This window comes from Delphinus delphis, chromosome 5, assembly GCF_949987515.2.
Source record: "Delphinus delphis chromosome 5, mDelDel1.2, whole genome shotgun sequence".
Classification (NCBI taxonomy): domain Eukaryota; kingdom Metazoa; phylum Chordata; class Mammalia; order Artiodactyla; family Delphinidae; genus Delphinus; species Delphinus delphis.
This window is the reverse complement of record NC_082687.1, coordinates 101,212,835-101,233,801: the sequence shown is the minus strand read 5'-3', so window position 1 is coordinate 101,233,801 and position 20,967 is coordinate 101,212,835. Positions and strand designations below refer to the sequence as shown.

General features: G+C 39.8%; 1 protein-coding gene across 1 annotated transcript in view; it reads right to left on the bottom strand.

The window, feature by feature from the left end:
• CLNK (cytokine dependent hematopoietic cell linker) overlaps positions 1 to 20,967 on the bottom strand; it is an 85,492-nt gene that overhangs the window by 5,824 nt on the left and 58,701 nt on the right. Inside the window, exons 12-15 of the mRNA XM_060013188.1 lie at positions 19,112 to 19,152; positions 10,845 to 10,978; positions 6,514 to 6,591; positions 2,169 to 2,324 (exon numbers count right to left, since the gene is read on the bottom strand). Of these exons, the coding sequence (XP_059869171.1) occupies positions 2,169 to 2,324; positions 6,514 to 6,591; positions 10,845 to 10,978; positions 19,112 to 19,152 (409 nt within the window). The remainder of the gene's footprint in view (positions 1 to 2,168; positions 2,325 to 6,513; positions 6,592 to 10,844; positions 10,979 to 19,111; positions 19,153 to 20,967) is intronic.

Below are 20,967 nucleotides of genomic sequence, written 5' to 3'. Positions count from 1 at the left end.
TTAGAGCAGCTCACCTGAAAGCTGGTGGTCTAATCCAGGGGCTGTCATTATGACAACCGGCTGAGGCCTGCAGGGAACTGGCTGGCAATCTGATTCAACACTATTAGGAAGTTATCACAGGGTCACTGTTTCTTCTCTTTTATAAGCAGACCAAAGTATGGCTTGTTGGGAAAAAAGCTTTTTGGTTTTTTTTTAATGAGAACGTCTATGAGTTGGAAGAAAATACAGGAGGATAAAGGGATACTGAGCTGGAAATTCCATTAGCCATGTATATCTGGACCTAAGGGGAACCATGTTTTAGTTATTGCCATGACTCAGTGATAATAATGAAAAAAAATCATAACTAACATTTAGTGATATGTCAGTAATCAGTGTTCTGAGTGTTTTACATTCATTAACTCACTAATCCTCATCACAAAAGAAAAAATTGGCTACTTCTCTTTTTAGTTTTGCTGTAACCCTTTCTTACTGTGGCAATATTTGACAGATTTATGTATTAATCTGTTTATTCACTCATGTTCTCCTTTATGCCAAAACATTCTCAGGCCGGAGCAAAGGATGGTGAACTGGTCCTATGGTAGGTAGCCTAGCGGGTGCTGACCACACCTCTCCAGCCACATATGAGTCTCAGAAAAGGACTCTGGGTCAGACCCTGGGTTTAAGCTGGAATCTTCACACACACGCCTTCGTGAAGCATTTTGGTAGCCCTGGCAATAGTCCTTATTTTGATATCTATTGAAGAACAATAGATATTTGTGTGACAGTTCTGGTTTCATACTGTTCCAGTTTTCTTGGGCCTCCATAATAAAGTACCACCGACCGGGGTGGGGGTAGAGCGACTTAAATGACAGAAATTCATTTTCTCACAGATCTGGAGGCCAGAAGTCCAAGATCAAGGTGTCAGCAGGGTTGGTTTCTTCTGAGGCCTCTCTCCTTGGCTTGTAAATGGCCCTTTTCTCCCTGTGACTTCACATCTGTGTGTGTCTGTGTCCTAATCTCCTCTTCTCATAAAGGCATTACTCATATTGGATCAGGGCCCACCCTAGTGACCTCACTTTACCTTAGTCACCTCTTTAAAGACCCTATCTCCAAATACGGTCACATTCTGAGGTGCTGGGGGCTAGAATTTTTACATAGGCATTTGGGAGGGGGACACAGTTCAGCCCATAATATATACCAACAGATAAAATTGAGGTCTGGAGATGCTAAGGGAGAATCACTGAATTATAGAAGTCTAGACTTGAAAAGAACATTTACAGTTGAAGAAACTAAAGCTCAGACAAGTTAAGTGACTGGCCTGAGCTCACATACTTAGTAAGTGGTGACAGAATTTGAACTCTGCCTTTCCCTCCCTCCCTTTTCCCCTTCCCTCCTTCCTTCCTTCCCTCCCTGCCTTCTTTCCTTCCTTCCTTCCTTCCTAGAAGAATTGAAAGACCAGCCTCCGTTTGCCCTCTCACTACCTGTGCATCTCTAGCCATTTACTTAATTTTCTAAGCCTCAGTTTCCCTGCATCTAAGATAGGGATGACCATTATATCGAAGAGTTGTTGAGGGTTAAAATAAGATAATGCAGACAGACCAAGCCTAGCATAAACACAGCGAAAATCAATCTCCTTTCCCTGTTCTCTCTGATTTATTTATACAGTTATTAATTAATGCTTTAATTGAGTCATTCTTTTACCTAGCCACCTGTTAGCAGATGTGTACCAAGCACAGGCATGCTCAGTGTAGCACTGGATGCTGTGATTGAGGTCATATTCAATGTAGGGACACACACCTACCTAACGCCATCAGATGTCATCAGAAATGGCTGCAGTGGGAGTTCAGCGATGGGTGGGGAAGGAGTGTGGCATTAACGTGGGGCTCAGTGGAGGCTTTCTGGCAGGCAGAATGTAGATGTGTTTTACAGAATGAGTTGTCTTTAATGGGCAAAGCAGGATAGAGGGTGCATGGAAGGGTCAGGATTGGCTGCCAGCCCCATGAGCTAAGACATGAGCGGGAATGCTTGTGGAAGGGGCTGGAAGGATTAGATTACATTCTGCACCTCCAGGGTGGCTCTTTCCAGTGCTGCAGTCAGGGGGATATGGGGGTGACTCGGCCAGCATCCCCTAGTTCTCCCCGTGTTGTTGTCCTTAGCCTGGAAAAGGGAAATCATTGGGTTATACACACCTCGTCTCCTCTGAGCCCTGTTCCCAGGGCAAACTGCTGATTCCTCTCCAGGAAGCGGATTTTCACATTGTAGACTTTGTTCCCATAAAACACCACCAACACATAGGGCTCCGCCCTGGATTTTGTGGAACAGTCTCGGACCAAGAAGGTGCCATCCTGAAGCAAAAGGAAGAACAATGATCTTCTCAGGCATCAGAATCAGAATCCAACCTCCCAACCGTGGCAGTAGTGAAGCTTGTATGCCTGAGATTCCCAAATGGCTTTAGTGTTTGGCAAACCAGTTCTTTATTCAATTTAATTCAGTAAGTATTTATTGAGGGTTAGTTTGCCTAAAGGGTTCTTAATTTTCTGAGAAGTGCACCAGTCAGATTACAACACCCCCTACTTCGAAATCTTCCAATATTCCCTGCTGTCCTCAGCAACACGCCGACAACTGTAGCATGATGTTCAAGGATAGATGCACCGGCATCTTCCCTCCTTGGGGGTGTCTCCCTCCATCTGCCAATGTTCCCATTTCCTGTTCTGTTGACGTTCAGGTTGTTATCCTAGAGACAGTGGGAGCCATCACAGGCTTTGAGCAGGAGAGGCTTTGAACATTATAAGTTGCTACTCTGCGTGGGGAGATGTCAACATAGGACTAGGGTCTCCAAAACAGATGTGGGGCTTCAAAGTCACTGGTGTCAAAATGAGTGAAGAGACTGTATGAAGGAGAAGAAAATATAGGCTGAGGTGAGGTAAAAGGATGTTCAGGGTAAGCAAGAAGAGACAGGAAGTATTCTAAGGAGATGTCTCAAAGACAGACAGAAACCCAGAAGCTTCAGTGTCATAGAAGTGGAGGGGGGGAGAGCGAGGGTTTCCAAAAGAAGGTCAACAGTATGAAATAGTCTGAGGGATGTGAGTAGGCCAACTATAAATATAATATAAAATAATCAGGCACACCCTGGAGAGTAGCTTAGGATGAAGGTCTGGTCGTAAAAGGCTAAGAAATGGAGCAATCCTCCTAAACATACACACACGTACAAGGTTTAGTTTTGTGGTTACATTGTGTCATTTATATGACTAAAAATACTGAAAAATCTGTAACTGTAATTGCATAGATTTCTGTGTAGGTGGTTATAAATAATCCATAAAGAATAAATCTAATTAGGTGTGTGTGGTACTTACTATCTATTCTTTATATAGATAGATATTATATATGATAATTTATATTTATAATAGCTGTTATATATATTATCTCCTCTATAGAATATATTTCATATCTATATGTTTATATATATCTGTAACTAATATTTATAGATATTATGTGTACATATATAATAATGATTATAATACTGTATAACAATACTATAAGTATATTAAATTTATAAACAATACTATAAAACTACAGTGATGCCATGATGATGCTGGCAGCTAAGGTTTACTGAAAACTGCTCTCAAGATGCCATGCACTTTACACACATTTCATTTGATCCTTACATAAAATTTGAGGAGGTATTTTATCCCCATTTTACAGGTAAGGGAATTAGGGTCTAATTGTCTAAGTGGATCCTCTCACACATCACAGCTAATCAATGGAATACCTGAAAGTCAAGGTGAAATTCTTTCTATAAATATACCAACCTCCACGTACATAAAGTGGATTCAAGGAATTTTCTGGAACCTGTTCTGCCAAAAACATTCAGCTGTAATTAAAGCCTTAAGACTCAAGCACATTCTTTTTTTTTAAAAAATTCTTTTCCGTTATGGTTTATCATAGGATATTGAATATAGTTCTCTGTGCTATACAGTATGACCTTGTTGTCTATCCACTCTATACATAAAAGCTTACATCTGCTAACCCCAACCTCCCACTCCATCCCTCTTCCATCCCCCTCCCCCTTAGCAACCACCAGTCTGTTCTCTATGTCCCTGAGTCTGTTTCTGTTTCATAGATAGGTTCTTTTGTGTCATATGTGTATAACTGAATCACTTTACTGTACAGCCGTAATTAACACAACATTGTAAATCAACTATACTTCAATAAGAAAAAAAAATTTAAAAAAAAAAGACTCAAACACAGAACATTGCCAAAGATCACAAAGGGAGAGGAGGCCAAGACATGTGGCCAGTTTTGGGGTTTATCATCTTAGACTCTGCAATGAGTTTGTCACAATGAATCTGGGCAGTCCTGCAATTTGAATTAAATTATCTTACATAAATGGGAAACACGTTTTGACAAAACTAACTGAGACAAACAAAATAGGAAAATATGAAGTCATTCAACTGAGTTTCTGTTTCTCAGTGCTTTTTGGGAGGAGGCAGAAACAGGCACAGAGAATGGGGCAAGGGAGCGTTGAAAGTGCCCAAACATAGCTGGAAGGACATTATGTGGCATGTACATTGCCCTTCTAGTACCGTCCACACAGGGGCTCCCAGAAGCAGGTCTTCTAAGAGCTATTTTCCCTTGGGAAAGAGGCTAAGAGAGTGTGACCGACCGCTGATTAGCCAAGAAGAGACAGGGTCGGAGCTGGAACCACTGTGCCACCATTAGACCCAGCAGAGGTCAGTTGTGCATGAGATTCCCTGGGGAGAGGGAAGGGAGGGTGCTCCAGCCAAGGCACCACCCAGCCACCTATGACTCCCCTTCCAGAATGTAAAGAACTCTAGTGGCTACTGGAGGCAGCTGTGACTTTGTGAAAAGAGGACTGATCATGAATATAGATTCTGCCACTTTCTCTACCTTGTAATTGAAACCTTAGCATCGATTTCCTTATCTAGAGCATGACATAGTTTCATTAATTCCTAATGTGTTCAAGATACTTTAACAACTGTATTAATTTCCTACTGTTGCTATAACAAATTCCTATGAACTTAAAGGACTACATCACAAATTTATTCTCTTACAATTCTGGGGGTTGAAGTCCAACATGGGTCTCACTAGGCTAAAATCAAGGTCTCAGCCAAGCTGTGTTCTTTCTAGAAACTCTAAGGGAAAATGCATTTCCTTGTTTTTTCCGGCTTCTAGAAGCCACCACTTGTGCCTTTACCTGTGGCCCTCTATGTCTAACTCTGATACTGCTGCCTCTCTCTTATAGGGACCCTTGTGATTATATTAAACCCTCCCCAATAATCCAGAATAATCTCCCTATCTCAAGATTCCTAACTTAATCCCACCTGCAAATTCCTTTTCCAAATAAGGTGACATAGTCACACGTATTGGGGATTAGAATGTGGATATATCATGATAGGGGGAGCATTTTCTGTTTACCATAGTAACTTACATATAATTTATCTTATTTAATTTTTTAATATTAATTCTAAAAGCTAGGCTTTATTAAAATTTTTTGAGGACCTATCATTTATTCAGCCATCCACTAATTAACTAACTCATTCATTTTTGTATTTCCTCATTCAGCAGTGACCATTGTATTTGTTAGTTGAGGATAGGTTTTGGTGTCGCATCAGTCTTGAGAGCCTTTCTACCATTTCTAAACAATCTAGTATAGTTCTCTGCACATAGTAGAGTAGTTGCTTAATAACTATTTTCTATTTGTGATGATGGTTGCAGTAGTCATTTGCTCTGATCACAAATATCACAGGTTTCCTCTTTTTTTGGTCACATGTAGCTTTGTACTTTTTTCACCCTCTTTGAAGTTAGGTCTGGTCATGGGACTTACTCTGGCCAATGAAATGTGAGCAAAGATGTGGCATGTTAAATTTGAGAGGATGTGTTGAGAGGCAGTATGTGATTGGTGTGAGCATACATTGAGATGGAGCCTCTAGCAGTCTGGGTCTACCCACCCAAACCTGTCTTGAGCATGGAGCTTAAACAAAAAATAAAGTTCTGTTATGCTAAGCAACTGAGATCTCAGGGCTGTTTGTTACTACAGCATAACCTATCACATACTGACTATTACAGCATTCACGATCCCTGCTCCTTTCCTGAAGAAGTGAGACATAAAAACCCAACTGTACCTTGGGCAGACATGTAGGAAGGAGATGAAATTTGAACAAAGCAGAAGGATGGCACCTTCCATTGCAACCTCCATTTATACCCCAGCTTCCACATTTGATCTCCAAAATAGTTCCTTAGGGTTGATTTTACTATTTTCATTTAACAAAGAAAGAAACCTGCATTTACAGATATGTAGGAACTTGAGAAAGTCACGCAGCTGATAAGTGGTACAACCAAGTCTCAAAACTAAAACTCTGTTTGAAAGCCCACTTTCAACGACAACCTCCCCAACGATGAGAAATACAGGGTGAGGCAGGAACTACATCAAAGCGCACTGCTTGTTACATCCTGTGACCTATGGGCAGAAAACCATAGGATGACTACAGAAACAACAACAGGAGAAGCCATTACCTTGTTCTTCTTCATCAATGCCTCTTCCACTGCCTGGCGACTGTATTCTCCAATGTACCATTCGTTGTGCCGGATATCCTGCAGTACAGGTTTAAATGATGAATATTTTAGGGTCAAAAGAAACGATTAATTATTAATTAAAATTTGTTTTTATTCCACTAGTGCCAAATCACAGTTGGATTTATGGGAGATACGCAGTATAAAATTTCTGTCCCTGGATCTTGAGTTAGACACAGAAAATGTAATGGCAGCTTAGGAATTACAAAATTGGCATGACAAAATCTGTCTGTCATTGAGAGTAACCAGAAATGTCACTCCATCTACTGAGAAAGGTGCTTTGGCACCAAACTCAAAATGGATAATAAACCATTTATCTGTCAATGCTGTCTGAACCTGTACCTGCTGAAGCTTATTGAGGTAGGATATAGATTGTTTATGATCCCTGTGAGGCCCTAGGCACCATAGAAACAGCAGGGGAGGGGAAGACAGGTACAGATTGAGAGCATCTTTATGCCAATTGCCTAAAGTCCCATGTAGTAGTACTGGGATTTGAACCCTAGTCTGTCTGGTTTTCTCCTTGTGCCATACTACCTTATTTATACTAATTTATTTCTTTTGATTGTAAAATCCACATAACAGAGAGAAGGAAGGGCAGTCAGAGATGCACCATGGATCTGCAATGCCTTTACCGAGTCCCAAGGATAATAATATTAAATAATCCTTTGCATGAGTCCAACGTCTCCAAGGATATCCCTCATTCATTAACCCAGTCCATGCCTGCAAGAATCCTGTGAGGCAGGCATTGCCAGGACAGTGGAGGCTCAGGAAGTCAACTTCTGTTACATGTGGCAAGAACTAGGGATGTGACATCAGGTCTTTGGTCTCCCAAAGTACCTGGTCCTCCCAGCACAATCTTGATCCTTCCAATGATGGGTACAGCAAACATATGTGAGCGTCACTGGGAAAGGCATGAGTTAGCTTCCCTCCCAACTCTCCAGCCTCACTTCCTCTCCCTGCCCTGCTCCCCAGTCTGAGGACAAGCCAGATGTGCTTGCTGTTGTCTAGACACACACAGCTTCAGGGCTTGGCATGAGCTAGCCCCGCCGCCTGCCTGGAATCCCTCCTTCTCCTCACTCTCCTTCTCCCTGGCTCTGCCATGCTCTTCCATCAAGTTTTGGGGCAAAGTCACCTCTTATATGAGGCCTCCTTTGGAATGAATTCCTTTACCTAGTCCCTACCCCTAGCAGAGGGTTGGTGCCGGAAGGTCCAGAGGCAGGACCTGTTCCACTCCAGCAAAGCCAGGCAACAGGCTCCAGAAACAAAGGGCAGCTCAGAAAGGGCGTCTCTCTGCAGAACTGGGAGCTCTCTGAGCTGATAGTGGTCTGCTGCTTCTGGGGGCCTCTCTGCCAGTCCCGGGGCTTGGCAGGGCTCCGTCATGGTGTGCTTCATCTACTCTGATTTTGTTTATTTGTTCAAGCTGGAAGACACTTAGAGGTTTTATAACCCCGTACTTCTCCAGGTGTGATCATGAGTGCTGGCTGGTGAGTTTAGGTGCTGCTCAAACACAGAATTAGATAACTCTGAATTACCTGGGGTGGGTGGGAAGTGGTTCCCTTTCAGTTCTCTTTCTAGCCCTTTGAATAATCCAAGAGGGGCATTTCATTTTGGTGCTATTTTGTCCTTAATATCTCTCTGGTATTTCTAATCTCTCCTTATGCTGAGACTCATTAGCGAGTGATGGCATCCTGCTACAATTTTTTTTTAACATCTTTATTGGAGTATAATTACTTTACAATGGTGTGTTTGTTTCTGGTTTATAACACAGTGAATCAGCTATACATATACATATATCCCCATATCTCTTCCCTCTTGCATCTCCCTCCTCCCACCCTCCCTATCCCACCACTCCTGCTACAATTTAATAGCCTTGTTTTGTTTGAGCTACAATAAAATTTTTTTCAAAAATGTGATAAAATATACACATCATACGATTTACCACTTAACCATTTTCAATTGTTCGTACAATGCAGTGGCATTGAGCACATTCACATTTCTTTGCAGCCAGCATCACGATCCAGCTCTAAAATATTTTCATCATCCCAAACTGAAACTCTGTACACATTCGACAACAACTCCCATTATCTCCTCCCCTAGCCCCTTGTAACCATCATTCTACTTTCTGTCTCTATGAATTTACTTATTTTACCCTCATATAACTAGAATCATATATTTGTCCTTTTGTGTCTGACTCATTTCACTTAGTATCATGTTTTTAAGGTTCATCTATGTTGTAGCACCTGTCAGAATTTCATTCTTTTTTACAGCTGAATAATGTTACTACATTTTCTGTATCCATTTATTTGTTGATGGACATTTGGGTTGTTTCTACCACTTGGCTATTATAAATAGTGCTGCTGTCAACATGGATGTACAAAAATCTGTTTGAGTCCCTGCTTTCATTTCTTTTGGGTATATACCTAGAAGTAGAATGCTGCAATTAGTTTTAATATTACTTTCTGGGACTTCCCCGGTGGTGCAGTGGTTAAGAATCCACTGCCAATGCAGGGGACACAGGTTCGATCCCTGGTCTGGGAAGATCCCACATGCCGCGGAGCAGCTAAGCCTGTGTGCCACAACTACTGAGCCTGTGCTCTAGAGCCTGCGAGCCACAACTACAGAAGCCCGCGTGTCACAATTCCTGAAGCCCGTGTGCCCAAAGCCCGTGCTCCGCAACAAGAGAAGCCACCACAATGAGAAGCACGTGCACCACAATGAAGAGTAGTCCCTGCTCACTGCAACTAGAGAAAGCCTGTGGGTAGCAACGAAGACCCAACATAAAGCCCAAAAAAATAAATAAAATAAATTAAAGAAAAAGATTACTTTATATGTATGTAATACTGGTTTTCTATTTGGAGTAGTGATATAAAATGAAAAAAGTTAACTTGATTAAGTATAACATTATTATTGATAGTACATGGATAGGCCACAGATCATAAAGGTGCGTTCAAATAGTTGAAATCAGGGCAATCCTTATTTAGTGCAAGACTTTCCCATGCTTGAGGAATCCAGGCTCTGGGAGGGATGTAACTTTTGGATAGACATCTAGTTAGGACCCTGGGATTCCAGCGCTTATGAAGGAGATGATGAGGAAAAGGAAACCAGGTCTGTAGGAAGGGGCAACAAAAGAATTATGTGCAAAACATTCCCCAAAGTCAAACTTAGCTGTATGAGACTTCTTTTAGAATTAAGATCAAAATTAATGTAAATATAAGGACAACCAATGGCGCTTGGGACGCTGTAGGGATTATGAGCAATTGACCACAGAGGTATTCTATGTACTCTGCTTCTGCTTAAAATCTTTTGCAAGCTCTGTAGCAGAACCCTGAGCATATGAGGATATGGGATGGAGACCCAGACGAAGCATGTCTTTTTGTGCCTTATTGTGAAAGACTTTAATAAGTAATGTTGCAAGATGATTGAGGAAAGAGCATAGAATTTACAAAGAAAGTTTTATCCCCCCATATAGGTAAGTGTAAGTGCAACGTGGTCTGAGAACTGATTGTAGGGATGGAGAATATTTTAGAAAGAGACCAGGAAATAAATGAAGGGCAAGCAAGAATCCATCTACTATCTATTTTCATCTCTCCCTCCTCTTTATGTCTCCTCTGGGGCAGAGACCATAGCTTCTAGCAGGTTGTCTGGTATAGAATAAGTGCTCAACACATGTTTCCTAGACCGTTCAAATGAAATGAGCATACAATACGTGGATCTTTTGTTGGAAAAACAATTGCAATATGTAAATACCCATCAATTCTAAAAGATTACTGAACAGTCAATAAATATAAAACAGTCCTAAATCTCTATTTTTTGGATTAATTTTAAAAAAGCACTTTTAGAATCTGGAAATATGCAAGTTAAAGAATCTAGTGAGGGCTTCCCTGGTGGCGCAGTGGTTGAGTCTGCCTGCCGTTGCAGGGGACACGGGTTCGTGGCCCAGTCCGGGAAGATCCCACATTGCTGTGGAGCGGCTGGGCCTGTGAGCCATGGCCGCTGAGCCTGCATGTCCAGAGCCTGTGCTCCGCAACGGGAGAGGCCACAACAGTGAGATGCCCGCGTACAGCCAAAAAAAAAAAAAAAAAAAAAAAATGTTATATAGCAAAATACTTTAAAAAATATTAAACCCCAATAATACAGAGCCAGAAGGGGAAAACTCAGATCTAGTCATAATGATCTCCTTTTAAGCACTGTTCAAGAAAGCTCTAGATGCTAAGCTCTAGATGCTAGATGCTAAGTTCATCTAGAAAAATATTGCAGAGAAGTGTCTGTTTTACCTCTTCGTCAGACCTTGTGGGGAGAGGTTTCTTCCTGCTCATGTATTTACAACGTAGCGAATTTTCCAGAGGGCCATAGCTGGCTGGAGACGGACATCTCTGAGGAGGATAGAACTGCATGCTTTCTTTATGATCTTGAAAAATAAATTCACATTTAAATATGATTGTGTCCCTCTGACAAGAAGCTGGAACCCATCCCTCCCTCCTGTGTCTATGGCAACCTTGGTCTGTACCACCATCATCTCACTACAGACAGCAGTCTCCTCTAGACTGTTCTCTTGCTTCAGCTTTTGCCCCTGTCTCTTTAGGGCATCCAGAGTCATCTTTAAAAAATGTAATTCTGACTTTGCCACCTCCCTGCCCCCCAGTACAAATCCTTCCATGATTTCGTTTACACCTGGAAGAAAATCCAAACGTTTTAACTTCTGTCAATAAGGCCCCAGATAATCTTTCTTTTATTTCGTCATCCAGCCCCCATCCTCCACACTGTTTTGGCCATAATGAACTCTGTTCAGTTTCTTTAACAAGCCAAGCTTGTTCCCAACTCAGAAAACACCATTTTTTAAATGTAAAAGAATAAATTTTTGTTTTAATGGAACATCATTTTTAACCTGAAAGAATGACTAACACAGACTATCATTATTCAGACTTGGGCACTTGGCAGATACTTTAATAAAAATGAACAAAGTAAGCCTGTCACTTCATGGAAAGCAACTGGTAGTATTTGTGGCCAATTTTAAAATTAGACTTTTCAAGTGCAAACTGGAATTTGGAAAAACTTGTATCTGCCACCGTGACTGAATAGCATATCCACAGTTCGACTTTTCTGATGAGATTGGAGGTGTTACGTACAAATGTGATTTAAAACAATATTATGTACTAAAATAAGTTAACATAGAAAATATCTGCTCAGGTCTGTGAACCACTGTTTTCCAAGTGACTAATATATGATGCTACAAAACCATGCCTGTGTAAAAGATTCTTTAGAAGGGAAGATAGATCGATGGATTTTAAAGTAACAGAACACAAAAAGTTCATTGAAACACTTGTCCAGTTTTGATGTGGTATTTTCTCTACATACTTCAATAAAAATAACATTTCCACTGTGTCATTCCAGTAAACACTAATAAAAAATGCATTGCAAGAAATTAAGCCCACAAGGAAGGAGTGAGGTGTTAGAAGGAATACTTAAAAAAAGATATTTATAAATATATTAGTAATTTAAAGCAAGGATTAAGTGTATACAAATTATAAGGCTTTGAGGGTATAAAAACAATATCAAAATAAAATATTAGACAGTAATAACATATAAAATGGAAAAGGGGTGATTAGTATTAAGGCAGAATAATAAGCTATTTAGTCTTAATTCAGTCTAGAAAACAGTCTATTACCCAAGTTATAGTTCTGGTTAGTAGATTAATAAGAGCATTGAAAAAAATGGAATAGTTATATTCACACAGTATATTTTTGAGACAAAATACTAAATAAAACATTAGCAAATTTTTATATGCCAGTTATTGTAACGCAAGTTATATGTGTATTTATTCTGCTCTTTGTCATCAAAATGCCAAATTTCTCTGCAGGCTTACTAAGAAGAGCAAAAAATACTCCTGCAACATTGAAAGTTCTATTTCAAGGGTTCCAAGGTTTGTGGCTTTTAATGAGGAGTCTAAGAATATAGGGAATTACATGTATCAAAATGTTTGTTTTAGATAAGTGTTTGATCAATTAAAGTTGAAATTACATTCATCATAGTAAGTTAATTTCACTCACCAATTTATGACTAAAAATAGGAATAATGCTAAAGACATTTCTGTCTTTTCAAATTTTATTTTATAAGGAAAAGAGCTCTACTTTCAAACACAGTGCAGCATCCATACCATCAGAGCAAAATCATCTTAAGTTTGCTGTATTGTTGGGAAGAGGATATGAACTTCAGAGTTTTAAAATTCAAGCATACTATTTATTTATTTAGCTAAACACTGAAGGTAAGCAATGGAAGAATAGAATTTGTATAACTTTCTAGAAAGAGAAAAAAAGAGGAGTAAAGAAGAAATGAATCCAATATATGGCAGGAAAAGAAAAAAAAGTCAATAAAATTGGCAAATAGGAGGCACAAAAAATATAAAAATTGATTAAAAAATATTAGTAATTACAATAAATATCAATGGTGTAAGTTTAACACTTAAAAATCAGGTGCAGATTGGTTTAAAAATTCCAGGTCTGTGCTAATTACACATCTGAAATATAATGACACAAAAGGATCACTAATGAAAGGATGGAGAACCATAGACCAGGCAAATCCTAACCAAGAGAAAACTAAAAGAGTTATTGAAATATAAAAAAAAGACTTTAACAACTTTATTTTAAATCATAGTGAATCAATACATAAAGACATTATTTAAATGGCCATAGCTATCTTTTCAACATGGATTGAAACAGTAAGAACATACTTCAGAGTAAAAAATAACCATTATCAGCGTTTCGTATCAGTTTGTGTGGCATACGTAATAGAGTTCAGTGATTATGAATTTTTCTTGATATTGTGGCAACTGATTTAATATATTTCAACTCTGAGTGCCTTGCTTGAATATTTAAAAATCCTACTTGAAAAAGAATTTGGAAACAGCTAGGTGCATTTGTAGTCTATTCAGAGAACGAGTTAAAAAAAACAAAACAAACAAACAAAAAAACACCTTTGCCATGCTATTTCCCCTGAAGGCCTGGATGGATTTTTGCTTAATAAATGAATAAAATTCCGAGTATGTAATCCCCTACAAGTATTTAATTGATTTTGTTCTTAAGTAATGGCAGTAATCTTTGGAAAGTTTTCTTTATATAAAACATTGCATTTGAGTTTTATAACTGCAAGAAATAGGACTGTCCTACTTGGAGAATAGAGGCTTACATTAAAAAAGAGGTTGACACAGCGTAGATGGAAGAACAATAAAGAGAACAATCTGTAGGTGGGCAATAAAATTAGGGTAGTCTAATAAAAACGGTATGGGTTGTAGAACCATACTGATATCAATATTTACTAATATTTGAAAATTCTCATGTATATAAAACTCTTAGTACAGTGTCTGAGCCACACTAGTCACTCAATAAATGCTACTGCTGTTAGTGTTATTAGAGAAACAGCTCTAGATGTTTCTTTTGAAACTTAGAATAAAACCATTGTCTTAAGCAGCTCTCCATACTTATTAGCAAATTTTAACCTTACCCTTACATAAAATTTAAAAAATAATTTTCTAAGTAAAGAGCCATATATTTCAAAGAACATTTATAAAATGCAGATAGAAAGGAAAACATTAATGAACAAAAACTAAAACAAACAAAAGAGAAAAGAAATCATCCACCACCACAAATTTAGAGAGTAATGTTACTATTTTGGAGTATCACCAAACCTTTCTGGATTCTCTTCCAATATATCAAAATCATTTTCTTTTTGTCCTGAGATCCATCTACTTAGCCTCTTAATAGCTTAGCTTGAATTCATTTATCAGAGAATTGAGCAAAGTCTGTTTATCAAGTAGTAACTTAGCTATCAAGAGTAACTGAATATTTTCTCATTTGTTTGATAAGGATAATGATATCTACATTGACAGAGAAGTAGTTATCATGAGTCTAAGTGAAGAGTACTGTCTCCCTCATCTGAAGTGTTCAACTTAAAACCAGTAAGCTTTAGCGAGCCCACTAGACTCAGAACTCTATGTGTGCCTGGATTGTGTGCTATTTTCTGTACATCTAATTTCTGCAAAGCACTGGTGACCCAAGGGTGAATTTTTACCCAGGAGAATGAACATCACTCAGTAAGCTGATAGCATCACAGAGTTCAAGCACTTGGTAGTTAAAGGATGGGGCTGTCTCTATTCTGTACACTTAGGGCCCAGCCCAATGGGGTATAAACCATGTGCTTGATGGATATTTGGGGTTTTTTTGTTGTTCTTAAAATATTTTTAAAAATTAATTTTTATTGGAGTATAGTTGATTTACAATTTAGTTTCTGCTGTATAGCAAATTGAGATATTTGTTGACTAAAAAAGGAATTAATGGTATTTGAAGGCACTGGAGGCCAAAACATTTCCTTCGTCCACCCCAGGCCATTTCTTTAAGCAGCCTGTTTTTTTCTAAGATGAGTAGAGAACAATCTACATGACCCCAGTACTAATGATCCACTCCAGCCAGAGGGTACTTGACTGGACTCATGACTTTGAAGACCGTCCCACTTCACTAACACTGCTGTTCCATTCCTTAATTGTTCTTTATTTTTAGCAATATTTTCTTTTTAACATCTTTATTGGAGTATAATTGCTTTACAGTGTTATGTTAGTTTCTGCTGTATAACAAAGTAAATCAACTATAAGTATACATCTATCCCCATATCCCCTCCCTCTTCTGTCTCCCTCCCACCCTCCCTATCCCACCCCTCTAGGTGGAGACAAAGCACCGAGCTGATCTCCCTGTGCTATGCGGCTGCTTCCCACTAGCTATCTATTTTACATATGGTAGTGTATATATGTCAGTGCTACTTTCTCACTTCGTCTCAGCTTACCCATCCCCCTCCCCGTGTCCTCAAGTCCATTTTCTACGTCTGTGTCTTTATTCCTGTCCTGCCCTTAGGTTCTTCAGAACCTTTTTTTTTTTTTTTTTTTTAAGATTCCATATATATGTGTTAGCAGGAAGTATTTGTTTTTCTCTTTCTGGCTTACTTCACTCTGTATGACAGACTCTAGGTCCATTCACCTCATTACAAATAACTCAATTTCCTTTCTTTTTATGGCTGAGTAATATTCCATTGTTTATATGTGCCACATCTTCTTTATCCATTCATCTATCGATGGACACTTAGGTTGCTTCCATGTCCTGGCTATTGTAAATAGTGCTGCAATGAACATTGTGGTACATGACTCTTTTTGAATTATGGTTTTCTCAGGGTATATGCCCAGTAGTGGGATTGCTGGGTCATATGGTAGTTCTACTTTGTTTTGTATTGTTGGTAGTTCTATTTTTAGTTTTTTAAGGAACCTCCATACTGTTCTCCATAGTGGCTGTATCAACTTACATTCCCACCAACAGTGCAAGAGGGTTCCCTTTTCTCCACACCCTCTCGAGCATTTAGTGTTTGTATATATTTTGATGATGGCCATTCTGACCAGTGTGAGGTGATACCTCACTGTAGTTTTGATTTGTATTTCTCTAATGATTAGTGATGTTGAGCATCCTTTCATGTGTTTGTTGACAATATGTATATCTTCTTTGGAGAAATGTCTATTTAGATCTGCTCATTTTTGGATTGAGTTGTTTGTTTCTTTGATATTGAGGTGCATGTGCTGCTTTTATATTAAAATAAAAAATAAAAAAAAAGAAGAGAGCAACCAAACCAATAAAGAAATCCACCAATGATAACAAGCACTAAAAAGCACTAAAAACTATACTAAGATAAACATAGAAATCAGAAACAAGTCAGTCGCAGACAGCAAACCCCAAGTCTACAGTTGTGCCCAGAATATACCGCCTCAATTTTGGGAACATTCATTGTCTATTCAGGTATTCCACAGATGCAGGGTACCTCAAATTGGTTGTGGGGATTTAATCCGCTGTTCCTGAGGCTGCATTGAGAAATTTCCCTTTCTCTTCTTTGCTCGCACAGCTCCTGGGGTTCAGCTTTAGTTTGGGCCCCACCTCTGCATGTAGGTCACCCTCAGGCTTCTGTTCCCACCCAGACAGGATGGGTTTAAAGCAGCGGCTGATTAGGGGTCTCTGGCTCACTCATGCCGTGGGGAGGGAGGGGTACTGTAGTTATAATTGGAATGCAGGTTGAGCCTGAGGTGGCAGAGACCAGTGTGACGTTGCAAAAGCCTGAGGAGTGCCGTGTGTTTTCCTGGGGAAGTTGTCCCTGGATCACGGGACCCTGGCAGTGGCAGGCTGCTAGGCTCCTGGGGTTGGTGGGACAGGTGGCACATGTGGATAGTGACCTATGCTTGCACACAGGATTTTTGGGGGCTGAAGTAGCAGCATTAGGGTTTCATGCCTGTCTCTGGTGTCTGAGCTGATAGCTATGGCTTGCGCCCATCTCTGGAGCTAATTTAGGCAGTGCTCTGCCTTCTGTGGACAGACAGGGAAGGAATCCCCTCTCCTTGCACACCCCAAAACAATGGTCTCTTGCCTCTTAGGTAGGTCCAGAGCTTTTTCCACACTCCCTGCCAGCTAGCTGTGGTGCACTTGCCCCCTTCAGGCTGTGTTCATGCAGCCAACCCCAGTCCTCTCCCTGGGGTCTGACTTCTGAAGCCGGAGCATCAGCTCCCAGCCCCCACCCGTCCCAGTGGGTGAGCAGACAAGCCTCAGGCTGGTGAGTGCTGGTCGGCACTGATCCTCTGTGCAGGAATCTCTCCGCTTTGCCCTCTGCACCCCTGTTGCTGTGCTCTCCTCCATGACTCCGAAGCTTCCCCCCTGTCCATCCCCAGGCTCCGCCAGTGAAGGGGTTTCCTGGTGTGTGGAAGCTTTTCCTCCTTCACAGTTCCCAGAAGTGCAGGTCCCATCACTATTCTTTTGTCTCTGTTTTTTCTTTTTTCTTTTGTCCTACCCAGGTACGTGGGGATTTTCTTGCCTTTTGGGAAGTCTGAGGTCTTCTGCCGATGTTCAGTAGGTGTTCTGTAGGAGTTGTTCCACGTGTAGATGTATTTCTGATGTCTTTATGGGGAGGAAGGTGATCTCCATGTCTTAGTCCTCCACCAACTTGAAGGTCCCGACTCTCTATTTGTGCAAGATTTTGTCTTTCAGGTTAAGACTCTGGATTCCTCTTTGATCTATGATTCTGCTTCTCTATCTCTGCAACATTTCCATTCTCAAAACCCCCATCCGTAAAGCCCTTTCTGGGCCCGTTCAGGCCTTGAACCTTCCACCTGGATACTCCAAGTCTTTTCATTTTCATACACCAAGATATGGCCTCTAGGACTACTGTTCCTATCATTTAATTTCCAGGGATTGAGCCATTGGGTTAATCACAGCCCCCTTTGTTCATCGCACTTTAGAAAAGGAGTTCTTTCTTGGGAAACTCTTATTAGAAATGTGTACATGGGCCAAATTAGTTTTCCATATTGGTTTTGCAACCTAAGGCCCAGATGGCATAGGGCAGAAGAGAAATAAAGACATGATGGAGGCCAGGGAGGAAACTCTTGGTCTCACAGGATCAGTTAGGTGGAGAATCCCTGGAGAAGGAAGGATATTAAAATGTGTCAGTTGCCTACTATGTGCAAAGCGAGGGCTCTGTGTGTGGTGTGTGTGTGTGTGTGTGTGTGTGTGTGTGTGTGTGTGTGTGTGTGTGTGTGTATTAACTCTGAGAGTTAATATCATTATTTGAATTTTATGGATGGAGGAGGGTGAAGCTCAGAGAGGCAGAACTGGGACCAAGGTCAGTAGAGCCCTCGGCCTTCCCACTGTATCCCATGGAGTTCACTTTCTCCAGCCCTAAAGCCCTCTCTTGTGGCTCAGAAGAAAGAGATCAAAAGATTAGACCTGAACACAGAATATCCATGGCATAGGATTGAAGAAAGAAAGAAAAAAGAACATGACAGATCTAGTTTGGGCCAAATAATACTAACAATATCAAAACCCATCATCAACAGTAATATAACACTATATTTATATGCTGCTTTTGATATCTCCATGGACATGGTATGCTTCTGAGTTTTATCTTTACAATCAATTAGTAAGAGAGGTCAGTTTAATTTTCTCCATTTCACAGACTCTACTTAAGATAAAGTTATTTTACACCGAATGGATTGACAAAAACTAAAAGTTTGCCAAAAAACAACTGTTGGAAAGAATGGGGAACGATGGGGTCTCTCACGCTTTTGGTGAAACAAAGTGATACATCTACTTTGGAAAATACATCTAGTGCCACTGAAGAGAGGAATATTCTAAGACATGGCCATTTCACTCTTAGAAAAAGAACTTATCATATTAAGTACTTGGGAAAACATGTACATATTATACACAGGGGAAGACATCAACGATATTGTTCACAACAAACTAACATTCATAAGAGGAAAAAACTGGAAACACCTAAGTGATGGTATTTAACTATGGATAAACATTATATTAATGCGATGCAATACTGCCTATCAATGAAAACAAGCGAATTATATCTACATGCATCAGGTCAGAGACTCTGAGATTCACAAAAGCTAAGTCACGATGCAGGAATATAGCAGTGTATGACTTAACCTACTTATTTCTATAATTCTTTCATAAAGTGTTCTTACCTCTGTTTTGTACACTCTGGTTGTGAGTCACGAATGAAGAGCTAAAGGAAATGTTACAATTGAAAGAACGTTAGTATTTCCCACGCTGGGTCAGTACTCATGGCCTGTCATATTTACAGAGCACTTTATATTTTACTGGATGAAAAATTGTCTGTTTTGTAAGGTTGATAAAATGCTGGTTCCTTCCTTTCTCAATACAGATGAACATTAGATATGGAACAAAGCGACTTAACCACATAAGTTCCTTCCATGTCACTTCAGTGAGCACACATCAAAATTCTTTACTTTTGGAAGCTATGAATTTAGACTTGCGTTGTAGCTACAGTCACTATAGAAAATGCTATGTGTCTGGATGGGGCTCCTACTCTATAGTAGTTGTTTACCAATTGAAGGAGAGTCAGCCATAGCAAAGAAGAAAAGGATAGAAATTATTTTACTCCTTCTTAATGTGAGCTAGGTAAGAAAATTGTGGATCATTACAAGGAAATTGATAAAGAAAAAGGGTTTATAAAAACATAATAAAAGGCAATAAAACTATATGCATAATAAAAGGCAATAAAATGATATGCATTCCTAAACACACAAAGACTGTTTACTGGGACTTCCCTGGTGGTGCAGTGGTTAGGAATCCACCTGCCAATGCAGGGGACATGGGATTGAGCCCTGGTCGGGGAAGATCCCACATGCCACGGAACAGCTGAGCCCATGCGTCATAACTATTGAGCCTGTGTGCCACAACTGAAGCCCATGTGCCTAGAGCCCATGCTCTGCAGCACAGAGAAGCCACTGCAATGAGAAGCCCGCATACCAGAGCAAAGAGTAGCCCCTGCTCACCGCAACTAGAGAAAGCCCACGTGCAGCAATGAAGACCAAACATAGCCCAAAATAAGATAAATAAATAAATAGATTTATTAAAAGAAAAGACTGTTTACCAATGGCTTTATTTGGCGCTTTACTTAATGTTTGGCTTTGTGTAACATGCAGCTCTGATTTTCTGGTTCATTTTGTATTGTTGTTGGCATTGTCATTTTAAACTTTAGTTGCTCCTACAGTTAAATCTAATTACATGGAGCATGCTCTATGTCACGACTGTACAATTGAACAAAGCCTCTGGGTTAATTCAATGAAATCTAGCCCTTTTCCAGCACCAATGAAATCAACTGAGTACATATCTGGTTTTTGTTATTTCCACAGAAGCCTGGGGTCTTATGATTTGCTTGGTAGATAAAAATGCCATTAGATCATTGAACCACCACACTGTGCTGTCATCACTGGTTAGACTTCTCCTGCTATCTAAGCCTTCGATTCTGTTAAAATCAGGATCCCTTTACTAGGAGCCAGTGTACAATTTTTTAAATATCTGGAAAAATAATCACAGATAGCAAAATTTCACTGCCCTAATTTTTCAGGATTTTTAGAAAATATTGAGAGAATAGGGATATCCTCTGAGGATATTCTAGGTTTTGTGTACAAAGTTTATAAAAATATAAGTAAAAAAAAAACTACCTAAACTGAAATAGAAATAATTCTTTCATTTTATAAACATTTATTGAGCATTTACCAAGTACGTGATATGTTTTGGGGGATATCAAATGAATAAGACATGGCCTCTATCCTAAAGCAGCTTAATTTATGGAGGGAAGACATGATTATACCATAATCACAATTTGGGGTAAACACCACAATTGAGGTGAGCACAGCAGAAGATCCTGTGGTAGCAGAAGAAGGTCACAATCCAGACAAAATAGATTTGATTCTCAGGAAAGTCTTCCTGGGACATATGCTAACTGAGCTGACTTCTGAAAGGTGAATAGGAGATTGGTGAGGAGTAACGGTGTGTTCCAGGCAGAGGGAAC